The sequence below is a fragment of the Sander lucioperca genome, chromosome 15 (genome assembly GCF_008315115.2).
Source record: "Sander lucioperca isolate FBNREF2018 chromosome 15, SLUC_FBN_1.2, whole genome shotgun sequence".
Lineage (NCBI taxonomy): Eukaryota > Metazoa > Chordata > Actinopteri > Perciformes > Percidae > Sander > Sander lucioperca.
The window spans coordinates 20,702,404-20,722,866 of NC_050187.1; the positions used below are offsets into that span (position 1 = coordinate 20,702,404).

Below are 20,463 nucleotides of genomic sequence, written 5' to 3' on the forward strand. Positions count from 1 at the left end.
TGCTTTGTTCTTCATATTGCTCTGAAGTTTACAATACTGAGGATTTGGGAACAGTGATCTCAAACCTTGTTTTACACCCTCTTTATCTTTCACCCAAGTTCCGCAGCTTCTCCTTCTGTCGCCAGAAGGGGGCATTAGAGTACATTTGCAGGCTCATTAAGTTGGCCGAGTTGGCCTTAAAGTGTAACTCTCGCCAAAATGCAACCTAGGGTGTTAAGTTTCGTTTAAAAGCATAATTAGGACGGAAGTGCCACTTTTAAGATTTACCGTATTCTTGTTTTTCGGTCAAATGGCCTTTTGAATGGTAGTGCTAGGGGCCCTACTATGCCCGCATCAAAATCACTATTTTTAAAACACTAGAATATATAGAAAGAATCGATCTCCGAATGTGAATGAACGGATTCCATAGAAGGAAATGTCATTCCTATATGAGGCTCCTTTTTCAACTACAAGGTCAATATTGTTTTTCACTAACGACAAAACAACAAATTATCCGTGCATTTATATTGAACTTTTTTTACTGAAGTACACAGGTGTAGATATTTCCAGATTAATATTTGATGTAGCATTTGATCATTATACAAAAGATGATGCACTGTTATAAATCAAACTGCCTAAAAGTAAAGCAGATCAGCTTCACCTTGTAGTACTGATTCAGTAATTACATCAGTAAATATGTAATTTACCATGTAATAAAATTACTGGGGCCACTTAACATGCAGTTATGAGTACTTTTGATACTTGCTACTGACACATCTGTGCTTGTAATAGAGTATTTTCATAGTGTGGTATTGCTGAATGCTTCTTTCACCACTGTTGAAATTACAAATTAAGTAACTTTTATTGGTAGTCAAATGTGTCTTTTGACAGCAAAAGTTTTTTTTGACAAAAGACACCAATTGAAACAGAAAAACCACCACATATAAAAGTAGTAAACAAATGAGACGCAGTCCTTGAAATCAGAAATTAAACATATCGTGACTGCTTTACACCTGCGTAAACGGATTAAAGGTCTTCCTAACGTTATAGCTTTGGTTCCCTTCCCTCAGGCTGATCTCTTTAGTCAGTTCAAGTGTCATGAAATCTCTTGTAAGGAGCTTGGTTGGATCCCAAATAAACAGTCTCGCTTGTTGAAATCTGAATGACTTCATTCTTCCCGACAAGGGATCTGGGGTGAGGAACTTTAAGCCACTAGTGTGTCAACAAAGTGTTCAAAGGGTGGGATTTATCTGTAACAGAATGACACAGAAACTTGAAACAAACAATGAATGGTCGTGGATTGAAAACATGGTCTGAATGATGATACACATGAAGGGAATATCTTTCCCCATCACATTAAAATTACATCATTGATACACAAGGAATTTAGCTGTATCAGTGTATCTGAAAACACACACACACACACACACACACACACACACACACACACACACTTGATTGAGTTTCAAAGTTCATTCTTGTCCTTGGAAACATCAGTCGACAAAACAATCTCACCTCAAGGACCATTTAGCGGCTATTCTGGAGCTTTTGATTAGATCACGCCATCTTCATCATTTTCAAATGAAGTCTGCCCACTTGTGTTTTTATTTTTTTATTTGTCTATGCAACAACATGGATGAAAAAAAGAACGTATGGTGATATTGAACATCTACATTTCCATGACAACTTGGCAGATTGGATCTGCTGATAAAGATCATGAAAGCTCCAGGGCAGCTACTAAATGGACCTTCAAGTGTGACTGTTTTGCCAAGCACTATTAGTGTTTCAGCATCTTCTTCTGCTCCAGTTTCATCTTGAGCTCTGAAACCAGCGCTAAGTTCACAGTGTCCTGTCTGTTCATAAATGGCTTCTTTCTAGGTTTGGGTGCCACTGTTGCTGAGACGGTAGGTACCGCCCACTGCCTTTCACCTGGGATGTAAGTAGGTGGTGGAGGGGGAAGAGATGGGGCACACGGCGGCAGAGGCCAGTGTCTCACAACATTGGTCACATTGTTGTTATAGTTGACATTATCCACGATGACCTCTGGCTCCGGCTCTTCCTCTTCCACTCTGAATTTCTCTCCGGCAGTTTCTGGTGTCTTGAAGGGGTTTTTGAAGTTCCAGGTTTGCTGTTTCCGTGCCCTCCTCCTCACGCGGCGGTTGGGCAGGATCCTGTTGGACTTTTTGTTGCGCATGAATGTTGCAGTGGAGATGATGACTGTGACTATGACCATGAGACTAATGACACCAGCAAGCATGCCTAGGATTTGCAAAGGCTTGTTTCTATTCTGCATCAAAAATGATCCCAAAGGCCCCCCACTGAGTTGGGTCTGTAAAAGAGCACAGGGAGAATTCATCCATGGGACTGAAGTCATAGTCTGTCACACAAAGATTAACTTCCAAATATTGTCCCGCATATGTACTGTAGTACTGCATGTATTCATCATTAGGCCAAAAATTTCATGTGAGGTGCAAAATAAAAAACTCTTTAAAATCCAGGTATAAGTTACTGCAAATAATACTGTTTGTATAAAAAGATAATATTTTTAGATGTCTTGCAAATTAAACCTACTGAGCATACTTCAATTCATGGTTATACTGTTTTATATTTTGTCAAGACAAGATCAGAGAGGTTGATTGGGAAACCTATAGCTGAGACCATCCAGCATCTGAGAATGAATATATGGATTGGTGTGAAAATGAAAAAAAAAACAGAACTAATTTGGTTATTTTGGTTCTGGTTGTGGTGTCATAATGTTAGTACTAAATCAAAACATTGGGAAAAAGCATAGAGAAATTGTGCTCCTGTACTCTTTTACAGACACTTGTTCTACATCAGAATTCTACAAATTATTGGTACCACAGAGTAAAAACAACAGTAGGCTACAGCTGTGCTGATGATCTCAAGGCAAGCTTCACTTATGGCACAGGCCTCCTTATAATCTTTCTGATCTTGCCCTGAGATTGTACACGGGACTTTTTCACAGAGTTCCAGTATATAAAAGTTGAAATGAAGATTGTCAGTGAAATGGCGAAGGTGACAAAGGTCAAACAAATCCCAAACACAGCCCCTGGACGTTTCCTTAGGCCCAAGAAGTGTGAGACAAATCTGGATTTTATCTGAAAAACATGACAATTGCATTTGTGTGAGATTCAGATTTTTTTCTGACTACAAATAGTGAATTGCTACTTAAGCAAACAACTGGTGAACCTGCTATTCTGGGCTGTGATGAAATGGGTTATTCTTCAGAAAAGCTGCACCTCCATATATAAATTGATCAGATGTTTCAACACTTGATTATTTGCTTGCATTACAGTCCGTTGATAGAAAAATATCATTAATTGGAATATGGAGGGAATGCGGGGTCACACTATCAACTCTATCAACTAATGGTTGCAACTTTGCACATTCTAGTTTTAATGTATTTGAAGTGTATAACTTTAGAAAAAATTGTATTATTAATGATAATGTATCACACAGTATATAGAAATGCCCCCGTCATATGGGTTTGACTGACATATTGCTACACATCTACTTTGTTGCAACTTACAGCTTCAGTGATGTCTATCTTGATGACCGCAGTGGTGCTGAAGGACGGCTGGCCTCGGTCCCTGGCCTGCACCACTAGCGACCAGGTGCAGTCTCTCTGCTTGGTGATGTTCTGAATGATGGCCATTGACTTGATGTAGGACTTGAGCATGATCTCCCCCGTGTCAGCATTAATGTCAAAGATGTTGTTGTCTGGCTCCGCTTTCATGATGGCATACTCAATGACATTGTTGGGTACTTCTGCATCGTCGTCTACAGCCTGTGTAGATGCATTTCATTGAAAAATGTAATGGTATTGAGTTTATTGTTGAGTTTCACTTTATCCGAGTAGTAGTAAGTATAATAATAGTAAATCATGAAGGAGCAAATACCTCTATTTTCACTGGTGCTCCAATCACCATAGTCTTCTCGAGGAAGTTGTCATTGAATGCAGGTGGGTGGTCATTCAGGTCCAACACAGTCACAAAGACCTCAGCCAGGCTGTACTTCCCCTCTGCGTCCTCTGCCTTCACATAGAAGTTATACTTGGACCTCACCTCCGCGTCCAGGCTCGCCCACGGCTGGGTGTAGATGATCCCAGACACAGGCTGGATCAGGAATCTGTAAATGTGATGGGAATTTATTAATTAAATAAACAGATTTACCATATGCATGCGATTGAGAGCCACATTTTTCCACACAGTCTTGAACATTGTGTAAACGTGTGTAAACCTTTATTTTCTTCTTAGGCTTACTGAGAATGTGTACACTCTATTTTCAGATCTGAGCATTTTGCTCACGACTACCTTTGTGGAGGGATGAGTTTCACACTCTGGGGTTTACTACAGAGGCTTGGTACTTTAGATTTACTATTATTTTGGCTACTGATAGCCCTTACCTAAAATACTTTAAGAGAGACAATTAGGAGTGTACAAAGTTACCTTTTCCTAGCTGAGCAAACAGAAAAAGATTATATTACTCCCCGGATGACATCATTATTTGAAAGTTCATGACTGGTTCTTCAAACCAGTTATACTGTACATGTTGCACTTGATGCAATAGTTTATGATGATACCACAGCCAATTAACTTTAGTCATGAAAGACTGAAGTGTTAACATACAGAGGAAGAATGGAATTAGATTGTTTCTCTGACTGACTTGTTTAGTCACCCTACAGTGACTTTGTCAGAAGCAAAGAACAGTCTATTTTCTCCTCCAATCCCATTAAAGGATTAACAAAGACAGAGGGCAGCAGGCAAAGATCAGGAGTGCATGGTCCTGTGTACGCTGAAGTATTCTGCAAGATATTGTAAAAAAGTGTAAAGTCAGAAATATAAATACATAATAATTTTGCAGACACAGTACCAATAAATGTAACCATTTACTGCTTCATTACAAATTTCAAAGAGGCATTTTGGGGTACTCTGAAGTGACACAGTTTCAAAATGGTTTTGACCAAACAAGCATGCACTAACACTAAGTGTTTCAAATCTCTCTCCTCTGCTTACTTTGGAAATCCTTTTCCTGGATGCCATGTGACTTCACATATCTCCTCTAATTCATCGCTACAAAGCTCAACATCTGTATTGAAAGGTCCAAAAATACTCTACTACTACCTACAATTTCATCGTACACAGCAGCAAGTGGTTTCATGGGAACAGCAATGAGAGATTAAACATGTCCCTACTAACATACACCTGTCTGTTTACGTTGGAGCTGCACATTACAGGTTCATGTTTCCTTTGCTTTTACTGTTTCCAAATCCAGGTATTTTGGTCCTCTAAGGCATGCAGATAGAAATGTGTTTAAACTTTATACAAAATGCAGGTGATAAAGATCACACACGCAGTATCTGTAGTGACATGAAAGGAAAAGGCAAGTTCTGGTCATAGGCCTACTGTGTGTTATTAAGAAAGAAAAGTGACCACTGAGCCTTTTTCTCAGAGGTTAAACTTCTAACTCGAAATCTAATAAAAATTGAGTTGAGAGAAAATACCTGCAAATCTCTGAGGGACTACAGTGCTTAGGTGCAATAAACAGAACAATATGAAAGACAAGTCCGCTGTCATATTTCTGTAGAGCTTACAGGCAGATGTGCTTTTGCTGTAGATGGTCTACATTTACAGTAGTACATTGTTCTACAGTTAAAATACCACATTTGCCATTTAATTCAATTAATTTCCTGAGGTGAGTGTGACTTAGATGCTTTTTTTTATGAACAGTGTGGTCTGTTTTTCTACTGCTGAGAAATACTCATGGTATCAACTGCTAATAATGTTGTATAAGTGTATACGGGTTCACACTGACATAATCACTACATAAGGACCAATGAATAGACTCAGAGGGAAGGGGGGGGCAACAAAACGGTAGTCTGGTACTATGAAAACATGTTTTTGTGCAGAATAACAAATAAAATCTTACTAGTAGATTTTAAATATGTCTTATTTTAACAGCAAGATAATGCCGTTCAAGCATTGATAAGCAAATGTCAGTCATATATGAGCTAGATATCTAGAATAATAGTGTTATGAGGATGAGAGGAATTTGAAGGGGGTGCTAAGTCACCTCCTGTGAAAAGAGCCCATTTCTTTTAGTTTAAGTTCACATTCGTATACTCACAAGTCAGCTCCAGATCCGTAGATAGAGTACTTCACTTCACCCCAAGGTCCTGAGTCGGGATCTGTTGCCTGTGGATGAATAGAAAAGACAAACATGCTATGAGTTTGGTTGTGGCACTTGCATAAATTAGGTAAATTTAACGTAACTTTCACAGCAGTCGGGTAACTGCAATACCTCTGTAGGAGTTTTACTGCAATATGTGGTGTATCCCACTTACTTTAAACCTCAAAATATTGATGGTAGACTTATTTGTACCTCTTTACTAAAGCAGAAATAATAACTGTTGTCCGTCATAGGCTCAGTAAATTGAATGAATCTGTGCTGGATTGGAAGATAATGCAGGGGTCAGCTATAAAAAGACTGTTATTTTATGTCAAGGAACATCATCATGGGCATCGGCTAATCTGTCTGTCTGTCTGTCTGTCGCTGCAGGGATGCCTGGTCACTGTCTCTACGTGTCCAAGGTCACTTGTTGGCTGTTCTTTTATCTGATTGAAATTGCCTGGGATCAAGGAAATGAGCCTTTGTGGTGTTCACGCAAGGGCAGGATTTATCAGCGAGCACCCCTGTTGCTTTGAGCCTTTGCAGGGCTGATATGAACTGACAAGGGCAAAGGATGAGATAGTCCAAAATTAAGCTTTCTGTAAATGTCTAAACACTTTTCTATCTATCTATCTATCTATCTATCTATCTATCTATCTATCTATCTATTTTTTTAATGGCCCAACATGGTGCTTAAAGTGTTCATGTTATTTCTGCACATATTTCTGTGCTGCAGCTGCATGTGCTACTAAGTATTAGGGAAAAAAATCTGGGAATTTGGTGTTACACAACAAAATGAAAGTGATAGCCATCTGGCAGCTTACCTCGCCTAGCTTTTATCTACATGTTTTTGACATATTATCCCAACCCCCACCGCTCAAAAAGTCTACATTTAGGGAATTAATGGCCCTCTTGGGCATTTTGTTAAAATCAGCATTCCTCTTTAGTAGCTCATAGTGACGTACATTGTTGTTGGCATGTATTTTTAGACAGAATGAAGACTGTCTCACCGTGACTGACACCACATTGGAGCCACCGGGTGAGTTTTCTGGAATTCTGGCGATGTAGTAATCTGAGGAGAATTTGGGAGCGTTGTCGTTAGTGTCCAGGAGATGAATGACAATGTCTGCTGTGGCACTGAATCTCTCGGGTGTGTCAATCTCAACTGCAAGTAGCTAAGAGAGAAGAAAGATTCAAAATAAATTCAGTAAATGGAAAAAGAGCAACTTATGTGAGTGATATAACGCTGCCATTTGTTGAGGAAATGTGTGCATGTGTCCTCCCATTTCAGTCTGCTGTGGTGCAATGGGTTAACCTTGTATGTGAGAAAGTGGTGTTTCTCATAGTCCATCGCAGCAGAGTCTTCTACTAAGATTGTGACCTGGGCCTCATTTAGTACAGTCTGTGGGACGACTCGCAGCATCCTTCCCGGTCCGATCAGTTTCAAATTGAATTTAGCATTTGCACCCTGCAAAAGCACAACACACATCATCACATTTTTCAGAAAGTCTCATTAGTGAAAATGACAGTTATGTTACACATGCATGAACCTATTTATACTACTGTAATCTGCATTTGTTACAAAGCTATCGCACACAAGCAGACATACAGTATAATCCATGTAGTATACAGTCCATTCAATCAATATAAAAGCTTTGTATCTTTTCATTATTACAGTAATGTATGAGAGATCAATAAGATATCAGTAGCAGCAGCAATATTCTTGGTGAAACAATATGGCTCGACAAAGATAGCGTGTCCTGATGTTGTAACAGTATTATCAGAGAACACATTTGGGGAACATCAGCCATTTGGTCGAGGCTCACACAAGGAGCTGGAAACACAAAGAGGCTTGCATAAGCTGACAAATGGCACAGCTAGGGAGCACCTTTTAATTTGTGTTGGCTTACTTTCAAATTTGTGTAATTTTAAAAGGATAGTCTGTGATAATGGCAGGCTTAAAGTCATTTCACAGGCGCAGAGGCAGAATCCAGCCTGAACACAAAGTTGTGAATTACATCAGTTTCTTATTAGATGACAATGTAATTTGGTCGGAAAATGAGTGTTATTACATAATCACTGTTCCTCTCTCCTGGTTAACTGAGGCAGCTTTTAAAGGCAATCATACTATGTCAGGGCTAAAAAATGATACCTGCTCAGTAAAACATCACTAAAAATAGATATTGTTTGTGACTTTTTTAGTCATTATCATAGCAATCAGTTAATGTGTGAGAAAACATGAAAGACAATAATGGTCTCCCCACCTGATCGGAGTCATTGACAGTGATTTTCAGCCCCCGGAGTATCTCTCCCTCCGGTGGATGCTCATACATGGTCAACTCAAACATGTTCTTTGGGCCGTTCTCTCCGTAGAAAGTAGGTGGATTATTGTTCAGGTCCACCACACGGATCACCACCATGGTCACCTCATAGTCCATGAGTCTGCCTTCAGGACTTATTTCTGATGCCTGGACAAAGGGGCTAAAGGTTATACAGGAGCCTGTGGACTTTTTAATCTACCAGTTTCATCAGATCAGTTGTACTTTGTAAACTGCAACTTACCTTTACTTTAATGTTAAATATTTCTCTCTTCAGATACATGGGGAGAGTCAGCAGAGTGATACAACCACTTGTTTTATTGATGCTAAATACACCATCGTCACCTGGAGAGACAAACAACAGACAGACCAATGAGTACTTTTGCTTTATTTCAAAATTGTTATACGTTTTAAGTTAAATGCCTACCATCATCAAAGGAATAACGGATTGGATTTGGGTTTCCCGCATCGCCATCTTTGGCTACAACAGTGAATATTTCCGATCCCTGAGAAAAAGATCATCAGAAAGGTTTTGCTGTTATATCAATAGTAAAACAAAGTAGAAGTTAAAGATAACCTGAATACGTGAACGATCTGATATAAAGCTGGCTTACTATACAAAAGTATCAACTGATACTACTGATATATTTAAAGGCCTTATTTTTTTCTGCCATTAAACAACTCTAATAGTTAACTTTTAACATAATGTAACTGTGTATTTGGTTGCATCACATTGTCAAAAAAAACTAATGATATACAGACTAAGATTTTCCAAAACACTTAATGAAGCAGGACATTGTAATTTCATGAGCTATGAAGAAGGTAGCATAGGCATTAAAGCTGTGTAATATGAGACAATGCTGTGTTGTGGTATGGGCTCTTTTGTTGATTCTTATTTATACTGTGAATATAGAAATAAATTGCATTCACTACGTCTTGCTATGCTGTGATAATATAGCATGTAGCACAAAATGTGCAGTAGAAATAATAAGAACTTTACAAAATGTTTAAAGACTTGTGCTATGAATAGTTGTTATTCAAACTCAAAGGTTGTAAAAGAGTCAAAGTAGAACATCACTGAAGGTTGTTTTCATACTCACTGGCTCTGAGATTTCATAAACGTAGCCAAAATACGGTGTCCCAATAAAAAATGGCGGCGTGTCCTGTGCGTCAATCACATTGATCGTCAGGGTAGCAGAGGATGACATAAACTGCTCCTTGCCATTAAAATCACCACCACCATCCTGGAACAAAAGAAATGTGCAATTCAAATCTACATTTTAGAGACACAATGTTGAGTCAGGAGTATAGCAGGAGTGTAGTCTGGATCGATGGAAGTACATTTCCAGGATAAAGCCTGACATCTGGCGCGTGGCTCACTCACAGGATGTCCCTTAGCTTTGGGAAACAACAGCAACCTTTGAGCTAGCAAGCTACATGCTGAAAATGGCAAGTTTTGAAGAGAATTTTGATCATGCAATAAGGCAGGCATGCTTGGTTCTTTCAGTGAATGATTGTTAAGATTTACAAAGAAGATCTTTACGCCAATTACTATCTAACTGGGACGTTTTGGGACCGATTGGCGGGGATTACTACTGTGATACTACTTACTGTGTAGAAGTACACATGGCGATACACTGGTAAAAGCAAATTACATTTAACCATGTATACAGCTAATTTAAATAGTAATCATGTTACTGTATTGTGTGAACAGTTAACTTTATTTAATATTTTATGTGGCCGCGCAAATGTTCCACCAAAACAAGTTCCTTCCCAAAACTATTTTGCAGAGGCCCTGTTGCTGCGTCTGGAACGTAGCGCCACCCAAGATGGTTGCAACTGGTTTTCGTTTTTTTTCTCCTATCCTAGAATGTATGTGTGGTGTAGACATACCTTATGTCTGGCAATGCGAGACCAGCACGAGTGTAATTTTGTAAGATATTTTCTTCTATAGCTACTGTATGTTTATGCTTTGTAATGTTTATACATTTTCTAAGGAGGGCCCTGTTTGAAAATCATACAAAGAGTTCCGTCTGTTTTGAGAAAGTACTTAAAGGTGCCATATAAAGTTTTCTTGTAAACAAACAAATGTATGTTCACATTCAGTATTTCTAACTCAAAAGTATTTTGTGTGTCCTTGAGGTCTACCAAATGTGTTGAATATATTTCCTTCCTCGCATCATAGGGTAGGAACAAACCACCTATGTGGTCATTTGGTTTGGAGGACTTGTTGGTTTACATCCATGTATAATTGCCTTGTCTTGGCGTAAAATCACTGCTAGCATTATTTGCAGTCAAAAACTTTACAGGGTACATTAAAATTGAGGCCAAAAGTACAATATTGCATGACAGAAACATTTAATGAGTTTTGATGCACCCATTACCCTTGCAATGACAGTCACAAAGTGTGTCTTTGTTTTCTCATAGTCCAACATTTCTCCAGACTTGATACGAAGAACACCACTATGTCGGTCCATGGCAAACAAAGTGGACTGAGGATTCTGTAATAGAGAAAAGGACAAACGCAGGTTTTTAAAAGCACACACAGAGACACATTTCAGATCACATGAGTAAAAGCCTGTCTCTGAAACCCCTTAAACCCCATTTACAAACACTCACGTGAGATATCATGAAAAGTGGTCAGATGGCTGCATAAAAACACTTAGTATCCATTTGAATTAGGTCACATTGTCTATAAAGTCTATCTCTTTGTCCATCTGGATGTAAAGAGCCCATATGCTCAAGGACAGAGCAGGCAGGTGAAAGCTGCTGTGTCCAGATGTGCAAAGCCTCACCCATCACTGTCACCCCAGGCCAGCTGTTCTTTGGTCCTAATAGTCCAAAGTGCAACTTAACATTCTCTGCTACCCTTTGCCAAAGCAGCCTTCTAAGCCTCCAATACCTGACACAAATGTAATTGTGATTTAATCCCCACCCTCATAACCACACCAGCATATTCAGGCACATACACAGATAAGCACTGGAACCATCCAACTGATGTTAACCTTGTTATCAGTACATTTATACATTATTTCTGTGACAAGAAGATTAACATTCAAACTGGCAAGTTTAAGTTTGCATGTATTAGGAGGTATTTTCTGTGCTTATTTATATTCTGCACTAATTTATTGCAGAAGCCAAAGTGTGTGGGGTATGAATGGGCCGAGTGATACCTGGAGGAAGAAGGTGACTGAGCCCCCTGAGCCTGTGTCTTTGTCCACTGCCTCGACTTTGTAGATGCTGCTGCCAGACCCAGTTGTCTAAAACACAGAAAATAATTAAAGTCTCAACGCTTAAAAATAAATGATGCAACATATATTTTCTTTCATATTATAACTTTTCATGTTATGTGGATAGACTGACACTCCAGGTTCATAAAGCATACATATTTGGCGTAACTTACTTCCAGTACATCAATGATTGCTGGCATGTTTAGGAATTCAGGTTTTTCATCATTTGCATCCATCACAAATATTGTGACTCTTTCCACAACCTAAAAAGATGAAAGAAGAAAATAATGCACATGTTCAAGTTTGTTTTAGTTTGATTCATTATAAGGGATGGCACTACACGCCATAATCGTATTAAACCAGATGTTGATACCTTGCTTTGCCCATCTGTGATGCTGACAAGAACGTCAATAGAATCTCGTTTCTGAGTAGAGATGGAAAACGAGTTAATATAAAGACATGGTGAAAAAAAATATTATCTTAGTTTTTTAAGGTTTATATGTTAAAAACACACAAAAAGTAAAAAAAAAAAAAGTAAAAAAACCCCCAATCTACTCTAATCTCTATCTAAAGTCTATGGCCTATGTTAAGTTTACCTCTCTGTCCAGCTGTTCTACCAATGTGATGTTTCCGGATATCGGGTCGACCCTGAAGTATTCTTTGGACCCTGCATCAAAGGAAAGACCATACCTCACCTCCTGGCCCTCAGGGTCTGTGCCATTGAGACAATAGATCTGTGTACCTAAAAGAAGATGTCATAATTTAGTCAAAATAGCCTCAGTAGATAAACACCTGTATGCACATTAATTGTCCTTATTCTATATTTAAGACTTAAAGAGCACTTGATGAATGCAAAAATTTCCAAATGCAAAATTAACCAACCTTTACTGTAACCCACATATGAGGAGCGTAGTTAACCCATTGTTTGGGCAAAACTGCTGTGGATCAAACTAGGCTGAGACACACTAGCCAGCAGTATGATAAGTACCCTGACTGATGGAAGGTGTAGAGGGACAGCTGCTTCACATTTACAGCCAGCAAACTGTCCCTCACATCAACAAGTGGCACCAGCAGATGAGCATGTTAGTGGGAGTACATATACATGCCACACAACACCTGTTCATCTATCAAAGACTATTTAACAGCCTGGACTCACAGATATTGGCAACCAAAACATGCCATTTTGTTGATTGGTTTTTCCACCAGCCTATTTTAGCTGTTTACGCTGAATGTCCTACGTCAGAGGTTGAACTCACCGACAGCCGTATCCTCCGAGAGGCTGAACAGTGCCATGTTCCCATTGTAGCTGTACGGTCCATTGTCATAGAAATAGGGGGCAAAGTCTGCTTGTGCTGAGGACAGTGAAATAAAACCACCATTAAAAGCTTGAAAGTTTGATGTAATTCACTTTAAAGTGAGGCTAAAGAAGAAACCATAACACAATATTTCATTTACAAATTAAAAGTTGACTTCACAAGTTATAAAACACACCCTTAATTAATTTAGTACACTCTGGGGTTTTGCTACGACAGTCGTAATTGGTCTGGTATGACCCGTAGCTTATGGTGGCTAATGTTCGCTAATGTTAGCAAACTTAAGCTATGTTGCTCTTTTGTCTGTTGTCACTGGTGGTCACAATGGTCACTGGTCATCAAAGTTACATAGTGTTGCTGTAAAAACTAGAGTAACATAAATCAAACTGACTGTACTGTGTTTCCGCACCCTGCCTTCTCAGTCACTTTGACTGGGATTACAGGTGAGTTACGTCAACCTCCAAAAATAACTTTTCTATACATAGACCTAATCTCTAGTGGCAGAAATAATGCTGTTTTTATTCGTAATATCACAGCCATCAGAATATTGAAAACAAATGTATAAATCAAACAAATCAATCCGTATGATAGTCATACAGAGTATAAACACACATGCATATAGATAAGAGCAACTAACCAGGTTAGGCAAGAATATGAATGAATTGAAAACAGAATAGAATTAAATTATAAACTAAGAAAAAAATTACAATCATCAACCCAGAGGCTGTCAAATACATCTGAACAGCATTCACAATATGATCATGACAACATGCCAACTTCAAGCAGAGTATTAAGAAGTGAAACTCACCAAAGCATGGATGCACAAACACAAAAAACAGTGGCAAATGTAATATCTTCACATTCTTCATCCTAAAGAATGAAGTCATGAAACCGCACCATGAAGACGGCTCCGTTGAGAGTCCTGTACATGAGATGCAGCTCTCAAGGTGTTGTGTGTGACTGGAGAGGGCTAAAGACAAATGCTCACATGCTAATCCAATGTCACATCTTAAGAGTTACTTCTAGGCCCCCTCAGCCCAACTGGGCTTCTCCAACCACCAATCCATAGGAGACAGCTCTGTCTGTCTGCAGGGCAGACAAAACAAGGATATAAAACAACTTCGCAGATGATGGACAGGTATATGTTTCACATTTTTTCAGTTTTCAGTTTTCAGTGTGGATCAACAGCTTTCAGTTACCACAAATAATAAATAAACAGACAAAAGATGCTTGTGTTTGAAGGTAAAAAAAAAACTAAACTGTCAAAATATCATGACTATACAAATGTCAAATTCTACTTAGTATTCTATAGTCTGATACAAATATTTTGTTGTCAATAAATACTGTGATTACATTGAAAACCTTTCTATCAAGATGTTCATTTTTGTAAACTGATAAATTGCTAAAACTGGTTCATTGACTGGTGTATCATCACAATGTGCTATTGTAATATTTTGCCTGTGTTAACATTTGGAGAATGTTACTGTATTAACAGCCACACGGTCTATACTGAATTGTAACTAATACAAAGTGTCATGGAGAAAGTAGAGGCATTACAATTATGCAGAATTTATGCTGTTATAATGGCCAGTGTTTTATCCATAATGCATACAGTTCACTTGTTGCATTAGTTAAAAGAAAACTCCATTATTTACTCAATTAGTAATAGAATAATCACAAAACGATGTAGATGATAGCGGTGAATGATCTGATGAGATTATAATTCCTGTGTGATTCCTGTCCCTTCTGGTAGAAATCATAAAGGAAATGTGTGGCAGTTCATGACAAAAACTGAGAAATCTAAATAAATGATAATGACAAACAAGGCAGGACAACATTTTTACCATATCAGAAGATGTGACTTTTATTTTACATGCAAAGTATTGTTTTTTTTTTTGTTGCATCTTTCTTTATTTTTTAATGTATTTCTTTATTGCCATGTTTACCATGTCAGCTGTTTGATGAATATCTTTAATTAAAAAAAGCACTGATTAACTTAATGTCTTTCTGGGACTTTTTGAATGGTATTTTGGGCACTGAAGCTGGTTAATCTTCTTGTTTGATAATCTTCTTGTTTGATAATCTAAAGCCACCCAGAGGTAAACTCTCTTAAGCAAATGTTGTATAATAAGAAGAAAGGTCCAAGGCACAATTCTTGCAAAAAGTTAAAAAACTCTTCTACTAAATGTTGTATTATATTAACCCAGTGGTCCTGCATTTGATTAGGATCATCTTTCTACAAACATTAACCCACAGATAGGTTACTGTATGTCTTCAAGTTTGAGTTAGTTACATTTTTTCTTTATATCTTTTTCATTAATTCAGACAAAAGGTGGGTGAAGGCAGCTCAAAGTGCCCTTAAATGGCCCAGTTCCTTCCTTCTTAAACATACTACTTAAAAAATCCAAAATTATTGTTTTACTACCTACAATGTTTAAAAATGTCTTGCAAGTAAATAGGCATTCTTCATTTTTTAGAGATACTTTAAAAAAAAACCATTAGAATTAATAATACTTTGCTATTCCTATTGAAAAAATAATAAGTCAACAACTGTATGGGGCCTATGCACACCATTAAAACATGTTGCGTGCTAGAGGATTTATACACATGAAAAATCCTTTTACTTTCCATTGTCAGACTGAAAGTAAATCTACTTTATTATCTGAGTGGTGCTGGTAGAATGTAAAGTATGTAGCGTGAGCTCAGTGGCTGCTTGGCGCACAAATTGTGCTTTCAGAAAACTGCAAGTTGGGACACAGTCACAGGGAGAAAAAGAGCGACACACACATACAGAATAAAAACCACCCATTTTCATTTTAAGGAAAATTAGTTTATGATTTAAGATCAGTGACCTGTATGTACAGTGAGACCTTTCAGGTTTGAAACAAAGGCCATAATGTTTCCAGACAACAACGTATTAAAAGCACATCAGTGATTTGTATGCCCTTTGATCAGAATATGGATAACTTTCACAAAATGGCCACACAATATATTGACTAGAAAAGATCACCTGTCAGGTTACTTCTGTATGTTGGTGGTCAAAGCCGTGGCTGCAGGTTTAATTCTCATGGTCCTGGCAGATGGCAGGCCTAAAGATTAACCCACTGTGCTCTAATCTCTCCTCATCTTGTAATGCACAGAGCCTGTCTGTGGTCGCAGGCTCCATCAGACATAAATGTAAAACACAATTAGCACACACAATGTTGTTTCAAGCAGAATCGAATGGTGGATATGTTGCATATAGTGAGCAACATTATGTGAGTTCACAAATACATGATCTTTTTATCATGACATAGTGAACATGACCTAAAATGTTTAAACACTCAGATGTGTGCCATTGTATATATTAAATATATATTAATACCTGCCCCTGAAGCTTAAATGTGCAAGTGTCTTTGCAAGGATCACTGCAAAATATCATACGGAAGAAAAGCTCACTGCTCATCTGTAACCATCTTCTTAGTTTCTAATCCTGTGACTTCAATCACAGCAGCACATGCTGACCTCTTTGTTCCTGTTGGGGACGGAGTGACGAGGCTGCCCGTAGGGAAATTTCAGGGAGATGCTCATCACTTGATCTGGATTATTGTCATCAACAGACAAGGCCAAACTATGCCCAAATAAACTCTGTGTATCCTGAAATAAAAGTATCATTATAGATCAGCCACTGACACAAATGTACAATGTCTCGAATCATGTTGTTCCCTTGACCAGATGGGCCACTTCAGTTATTGTCCTACTCTAAAAAGGAAATCGCCATTAAAAGGTTTAGGATCCACATGAAAACAAACAAAATTCAAGGAATGAAGAGCTGCAAAGCATGAAACATAGTAGATACTGATGTATTTCCTTCTTTCCTACATCATAAGACGACTAGCCTTTATAAAAGGGCAGAGGTCATCTTTCTCTTGGACAAAAACACAGCAAGGAAGTCCTGCTACAACATCAACAACCAGTTCAACGTCATCAAGCATGCAGCTCAACGTCTCAGGTCAGCCGGCACCAGTCTGCTGATTGTTCTTAGAATTTAATCCAAACATGGTGAACCTGCTTTTAGCTATGTGTGCTATAAATACATGGGACAAACTTCTAGGAGATCTCAGACTTTCTTAAACATGGATTTGATTTATACACTCTGCAATCTGCACTCTAAATGTGATTCTTTCACTTATTCAATTTATTTATATTAATACTTTTGCTTTTGTTTTATTGTCCCACCCCCTTTTTATTGTTTATCTCAGTGACTGACGTAAAGAACTTTTCATTAACCTGTGTATGAATTGTGCATTATAAATATAAATAATCCTCGTCTTGTTTGTGAGAGTTCTCAGTCATCCAGGTCATAGTTATCTAGGGAAGGGTTAAACATTCTTCGGAGCACCTTCAACCAACTCCAGTTGCCCTTGAGTTTAGCTTTCCTTGCCTTTTGTGCAAGAAAAAAAAAAGTATGCCCTATGCCTCGGGTGGTGTGTGACATAAAAAAAAATGTATTCAGGCACTCAAGTGGATGGTTAAAGATAGAAAGAAATCAAGCAAGCAAGCAAGTAATGTGACTTGAATTAAACAAAAATCTATTTTGTACCATATGTAATCAGTTATTTTAACGTACTAAAATAATAGCTGAAACATTTAACTGTATTTTATCTCCAAATGACATGGAATTGTTATATGAGAAAATGTTTGCAACATTTGGGTTTGCTGTGTGGTTATGTGGTTGAAGTTTAGAGCACGTTTTTGGCCATTAATCAAGACGCGATGTTGACAGAGTTGAAAAAGCTGCAAGTAGAATTAGTTTGGCTCCAGTCCTGTTCATGTCTCTGAAACGTCAGGGCCCGTACAAATGTCAATCATCACTATGACATCAAGAACATTTTGGATTACAAGAATCCCAAATATAACCTACCAAAAATACACCCATCATATATATGAAAAGCATCATTATATCAATCATTTATCAATCATATAAGTTATCAGTTAAATATTTGTTTTTGGTGTGGTAAAAACAAAAAAGTGTTAAAAACACGTAAAAAAAACTTTTAAAAATCTGATTTACCAGGTCAAAACTAGAAAGCGAAACTTTGAATAATTTGAAGTCTACGGTGCTTGTGTCACTACAGGATCATTCTGTCTGCTAGAGCACTTGCTGTCAAGATACCCTATTCAGCTTTACCATTTTGGATTATTATTGATAATCTCTAATGCGGTTTGCCAAGGGCAGAGGTTCGCTTTTAGTCCTGGTCCACTCTAAAACTAGGTCACTCCTTTAATCTCTCCATGTAGAGTATACTGTAGGTTAACAGCCTTTTCATTTGATAAACCTCAGAGAGTGCTCACAGAGTGAATACAGAGTCATGAATCATGCAAAATTCAAAAGATAATTACACACTACTTCTGCAGGAATCATCATTGATTGAAAAGACTACTAGCAGCTGTCTATTGAGGTGGTACGATTATTTATGAACATATACATTATGGGTCGTATTTATTTAACTAAACCTTGAGGCCTTGGTTATCACTGGAACCTCAGCAACATGCATGATACACCTTAAAGCAAAAACAAATATGTGCAACAGTAAAAGAAATATATGCAAATCAAGTGAAAACACATAAACATGAATACAATTAAAATAAATAAAAGTGATGTTGAAATGTGTGTATGAAACCAAATTTAAGAAGTGATTTTGTAGTTCATAAAAATGTACAAACTGAAACCCCTCCAAAAAAATGTTTATTATGGTTTATGCAATGCAATTGTAAAAATAAGGTGCATGAAATATTTTTATAGGTGAATTTGACATGATGCAGATATAGATCATGTTGGCCTTTGGTGCTAAAACTAAGCCTGTACTCTCAGGCAGGCGCTCTCTGATAAGATGCCCCAGTACTCTGCATTCTTTTACACTGCTGCCCCCAAGTGGTGAAACACTGCTAGTGGACAATAAATCAAATCAAAAACATTCCCTTTTTTTTTTTTACTTTGTGAGAGCAGTATGGAATATTTAGAAATGTATACATTTATCTAGATTTGTGGATAGGGTGAAGCAGTGATACTGAAGCAGCAACATGGAACTCAGCCATCAATCGTTTTATTGTTTACACCTTTTGTGTTAAATTCAGTGAAAAGGACCTTATAGGACTACCGTATACATTATAAAAACATTGGACAAATCAGATAACTTCATGGTTCTTAAAGATCACCATGTTTTGGGAATAGTTGTGTCAACGTGAAGCAGGTCATAACATGTCCTTTAAATTCTAATACTGTAATGTGGAAGGTAATGGAGGCAATGATAGAAAATGGTTGCTTTTTATTATTATTCAGGGCATCGCTGTACTCGGGGCCCACTTGACCACCTTGTTAGTTTAGACCTTACAGTATTTTATATTTATATGTAGGACTTGTGGTGGAAGTTTTTCGATGCAGCAGGTGTAGATGTTTTAAAAATAGAAGGTGAAACAAAATAAGGACAGTCGAAGACTAAACCAAGTTAGGTTTTTTGTATTTTATTAAGTATATTTGCAAATATAGGAGGAACACATTTCACAGAAGGCACGCAGCACAGGTGTGGAAAAGCTCTTCAAATGAGTGAACATAAACACTGAACTTAAATACATCTTTAGAGTGACAGCACACACGCACTTGGCTTATTATGACTCTACATTTCTCACAGACAATCTGATACACATGAAGACAATAAAAAAACACAAGAGACATCTTGGAGCCATTTCGCCTCCTTCCCCCTGTACGACTTTCACCCCCCCCCAGTTGCATCTCAACTGGCATGGGAAAACTAAATGTATCAGGAGAGATAGTTTTAGGGTGACCTTGTAGCCCCGATTCTTCATGTGGGAATGAGCATTGTGAGAGAAAGCTAATAGAGAAGAAAATAAGACAAAAATATAAAGAATCATGCTTAAATGTAAATTTGCCATTACAGACTGCATATTGTTTACTGTCATATTTTTAATTATGTATTTTTTTCTCCTGCTTTTATTACTTGCACTCGGGCCTGAGTTCTCGTTCCCTTTCATGTATATCTATCCTTATCCATGTCTACCAGCAAAACTAGCCTATTAAGATTAAGATGGACAGCAATTTGTACAGTGCAAGCTAAACTGTGTTGCTCTGTCTATGCTCTGAAGATATATATATGGATATCTGAAGCAGATTATGTGACTTCAGCTTCATTTTCCCTGCATGAGATCAATAAACATTGTATTATCTTATCACAATGACTCCTAAATTAACAGGGTAGCCTATTGTCTGTTAAACTTGACAACATTTAGGTTGTGACATTCCCAACATGCAATTAAATGTGATTTAAATGACTAAAACAGTGTACAAAGTGGAATGGACTCTATATTCAGGGGGCACTTCCTAAAACAAGGGGGGTCTTTATACATAATTGCAGGGTGTTTTGGGATCACGTGACT

General features: G+C 37.8%; 1 protein-coding gene across 3 annotated transcripts; it reads right to left on the reverse strand.

Moving 5' to 3' along the window:
* Positions 1 to 816: 816 nt before the first annotated feature.
* On the reverse strand, positions 817 to 14,088 carry cdhr1a (cadherin-related family member 1a). 3 transcript variants are annotated; one of them, XR_004895220.1, is made up of 18 exons: positions 13,838 to 14,088; positions 12,973 to 13,068; positions 12,313 to 12,458; positions 12,090 to 12,140; positions 11,890 to 11,979; positions 11,660 to 11,746; positions 10,871 to 10,987; positions 9,587 to 9,730; positions 8,914 to 8,992; positions 8,731 to 8,831; positions 8,433 to 8,636; positions 7,484 to 7,636; positions 7,179 to 7,343; positions 6,127 to 6,194; positions 3,900 to 4,128; positions 3,530 to 3,787; positions 1,690 to 2,308; positions 817 to 1,651 (listed from the first exon to the last, which is right to left on the reverse strand). XR_004895220.1 is itself a non-coding variant. In XM_031306121.2 (17 exons), the coding sequence occupies exons 1-17, from the start codon at positions 13,914 to 13,916 to the stop codon at positions 1,757 to 1,759; spliced, it is 2,619 nt and encodes an 872-aa protein (XP_031161981.1). In that variant the 5' UTR covers positions 13,917 to 14,088; the 3' UTR covers positions 817 to 1,756. The 3 variants fall into 3 exon arrangements, 2 of the variants coding, with proteins under 2 accessions (XP_031161981.1, XP_031161986.1); XM_031306121.2 differs by having other exon boundaries at positions 817 to 2,308; XM_031306126.2 differs by lacking the exon at positions 817 to 1,651 and having other exon boundaries at positions 2,051 to 3,098.
* Positions 14,089 to 20,463: the final 6,375 nt, after the last annotated feature.

Excerpts from the sequence above, each read along its gene's own strand:
- cdhr1a (XM_031306121.2), bottom strand. The coding sequence starts at position 13,916 with ATGACTTCATTCTTTAGGATGAAGAATGTGAAGATATTACATTTGCCA. Across the intron at positions 7,637-8,432 it reads CTGTCAATGACTCCGATCAG|GGTGCAAATGCTAAATTCAA; the intron begins GTGGGGAGACCA and ends GTGCTTTTGCAG. Across the intron at positions 6,195-7,178 it reads CCAATGTGGTGTCAGTCACG|GCAACAGATCCCGACTCAGG; the intron begins GTGAGACAGTCT and ends ATTCATCCACAG.